Genomic DNA, 3,318 nt, shown 5'->3' with positions numbered 1-3,318 from the left:
CATACCCAAGTAAATACTTATCGATGGAATATTCGTAAATTTGTCGTATCACCTCATGTTGTCCAATGAATATTAAATTGTTCAATAAATTACAAGCAGCTGTAATAAGTGAAGGCGTTGCTATTGATTCCATAAAATTGTCCACATCCGTTATTTCTGAAACCCTGCCGGAAACTAGGAAAACAAAAATTAAATAAAAATAAAATTATATACAATAACTTTTTAAAGTATACAATTAAATAATATAATTACAGAGTTGTAACTCATTTTGACAATTGTATAAGTGCGATACGGTGCGTGGTACTAATGAAATGCAACTAGATTGCAAACTTTGCGGAATTATTGTTTTGCTATCGTTTTCTTGACATTCTGATTGTTCCGCGTCTAAAGTAGTCAACATATAGATATTGGAACATAGTATACTGATTTCATGATATACATTGCGTTGTTCGATATGCATCAGAATAGCTTGTGGTTGTAAAGAATCGTCCTGTTGAAAAAGATTATCCTTACATATATATAATTATTTCAGAAATGTAAAAAATGTAATATTTTATATAATATTAAAATACGAATATGCTTTGTGTGATATTATTTCAAGATAGACATTTTTTAAATTTAATACTAATGCCTTCTTATCATTTTCGCACTTACACATTGAAAAGTCATAGAGTTGCAATTTTTGAGCAAGTTACAAAACGCAATACACGCTTGTTCTCTCACTAAACAAGATTCATCTCTGCTTGTGATGCACTGGAGCAATGTGTGACACAAATCACTCGGTGCCATGGCAATTGCGTTGAAGAGTTGCGATGCAGTATGTACTGTGTTCATCAAACCTGCCAATAATTGTAAAGCCGAAGCGCGTACCAAAGGATCTCTATTTTGCCATAACATGGGTAGCCAATTTAACGAACGGCCTTCTTCGCACCAAAATACTATCCATGACTAAAATGATAATCGTATTATTCGCTTACATTGTCATTAATGATTAACATGAAAACGAATATAAAAATGATTTATAATTCGCAATAATAAATAATAACTCGTATGTAACATATAATTTTCAAAACAACTATATCAAATCAACATTATAAAATAGAAAATACTCACATTTTTATTAAAATTGACTTGCATTTGATGCAATAAATGATTAAGACATATTATTGAATTTCTGGTTATTGATAAACCCATAAAACTGACAGCACCAGCACCATGAAAAGACACGATCGGCTCAATAAGCGTATTGCAAAGCGACAATAATAGATTCTTATGATTTCCCCATTCGCACTGCCCAATCAAATACGTCAAACATGTTAGCAACCAATCAAGATATGCTGTAAAAAAGAAAAAAAAGCACGTTTATAACATTAAGCTTTATAAAATATCACTATAAAATAAAAGCATCATTAAAAATTTAGATGTAATATATCTAAACGAAATATTAATACCGAGATTGTAGAAATGCTGCTGATCTCCAAAACATAATGTCGAAACAACGAATTCTACAAATCGAATCCAGGTGTTTTTAGGTTCGTCGTTCAATTTTTGCGTTTTTTCAATCGCTGAACATGTGCGTACTAATTTGAGTGTGGATTGATGTACATTCTGATTGTCAACTTCTAAATTTTTAAATAAATCTGCCAGTGATCTCGTCATGTTTTTCATAATTCTACTGATCCATGAACCTTTTTCTGAGAATTAGAAAAAAGAATTATATTAATATAATTCATATTTAAAAAAAAAAAGATCTCTCAATGCGTCATTATCCAAGCCATTTTACCTCGTTTTGCAACATTTAAATATAATTGCAGAAAAATTAGAACGTCCACAAATAAGTCACAGTCCTCTTTATTTGTGGGATGTGATAATAAAAATCGTTCGAATGTTTGTTCCCATGGAAGTGACTCGATATCTTTTTCTTCAGTTCGTTGAGTATTAAGTACTTTGTAAAATTTTAAATACCTGCAAAATTTTAAATAATTATAATGAATAATATACTGTAATATATATATATATATTTGTAATAAAAATAGCATTAATAATAATTATTAACTTAATAATTTAATAATAGCTTACATTGTAAGATAATCTAACGCACATATAACGCTATAATGTGTAGTAGAATTTTGAATATTATAAAGTTGCTGTTGACAACAGTATTGAGGAAAACTATATCGTAAAGAAAGAAGATCGTTTTCAAGAATCATCAGTTTCTGTGAAATTTCGGAATCCTTTAAATCATCTAAACATTTCCATAACATGTTTGCGCCACTGTTCCATTCCCAGGCCCAATATTGTCTAATGAAAGTCAAGACTACTGGATTGCTGCCATGAAGTACTATAAATTATAAAGTAATAAGGTATTTATTTTTTAGTTTTATAACTCAAAATCATGCAAGGTTAGTAATATAGTTTCAGTTATAATAATTATTATATATAATTATTATAATTTTGTACTTAAAAAATGTTTTATAAGTATAATTACTTACATGACATATCAGATCGCCTATGTATACTCGTCTTCCAATGAGATTTGCATACAAATGGTAGTTTCATGTTTGTCACAACAATATATGGTAACGAGATATGTGACGCAATATTATTTTCTATATCTCTTTCACTAACTCTTATAATATATTCATTATAAAGTAGTAAACACAATAGTTGCGCGCCATCGGATTTCACACATTCGTTGTTTGGAAACAAAAAGAGACCTAAAAACGTAAAGTTTTATATTAAAATATCATTGGAATTTTACTAGATACATATCTTTAAATTAAATTTGAACAAATATAAGGAATAAAACATCATGATAAAATATATATACTTCTTATAATGTTAAAAAAAACATCAGTATTGAGAGATAACTCATGTCGTATGGTACATTCAAAAAATGCGAGTAGTTTTAGTATGCTGATTATCGGAATCACAGAATCTGGATAATTTACATAATTCTTTTCTACCTAAAAATAATATTTAACATATTTAAAACATTTAATGTATTTAAATCACAGAATAGCCTGCAATATTTTTTTTATCAAGTACAGTTTTTTATCAACTTACCAGTGATTTATTAAAAATATCCAAAATCAAAGACAGCCCACCTTGATTAATAAACAATTTATGTAAAGAAGTGTCTGAAAGCATCACACTAATTTGTACTAATGCAGATTTTCGAATTTTCGGATCGACATTTGGTTCATTCAACATTTCCAATACGGATAACATATTGCTTCTCTGCAAACACAAAATATTTTTTTAATTAGGCCCAAAATCATTATATATTGATTATAAATAAATAAATAAATATATATA

The 3,318-nt window shown here is 28.3% G+C and overlaps 1 protein-coding gene across 1 annotated transcript in view; it reads right to left on the bottom strand.

Moving 5' to 3' along the window:
- Positions 1–3,318, bottom strand: part of LOC108691025 (rotatin) — a 9,776-nt gene that overhangs the window by 2,728 nt on the left and 3,730 nt on the right. The window contains exons 12-21 of the mRNA XM_018198643.1: positions 3,067–3,240; positions 2,831–2,966; positions 2,493–2,717; positions 2,080–2,341; positions 1,784–1,965; positions 1,452–1,694; positions 1,114–1,337; positions 655–948; positions 253–490; positions 6–174 (exon numbers count right to left, since the gene is read on the bottom strand). Coding sequence (XP_018054132.1) covers positions 6–174; positions 253–490; positions 655–948; positions 1,114–1,337; positions 1,452–1,694; positions 1,784–1,965; positions 2,080–2,341; positions 2,493–2,717; positions 2,831–2,966; positions 3,067–3,240 — 2,147 coding nt within the window. The remainder of the gene's footprint in view (positions 1–5; positions 175–252; positions 491–654; positions 949–1,113; positions 1,338–1,451; positions 1,695–1,783; positions 1,966–2,079; positions 2,342–2,492; positions 2,718–2,830; positions 2,967–3,066; positions 3,241–3,318) is intronic.

This window comes from Atta colombica, unplaced genomic scaffold (genome assembly GCF_001594045.1).
Source record: "Atta colombica isolate Treedump-2 unplaced genomic scaffold, Acol1.0 scaffold105, whole genome shotgun sequence".
NCBI classification, from domain to species: domain Eukaryota; kingdom Metazoa; phylum Arthropoda; class Insecta; order Hymenoptera; family Formicidae; genus Atta; species Atta colombica.
This window is presented reverse-complemented; position numbering and strand designations above follow the sequence as displayed.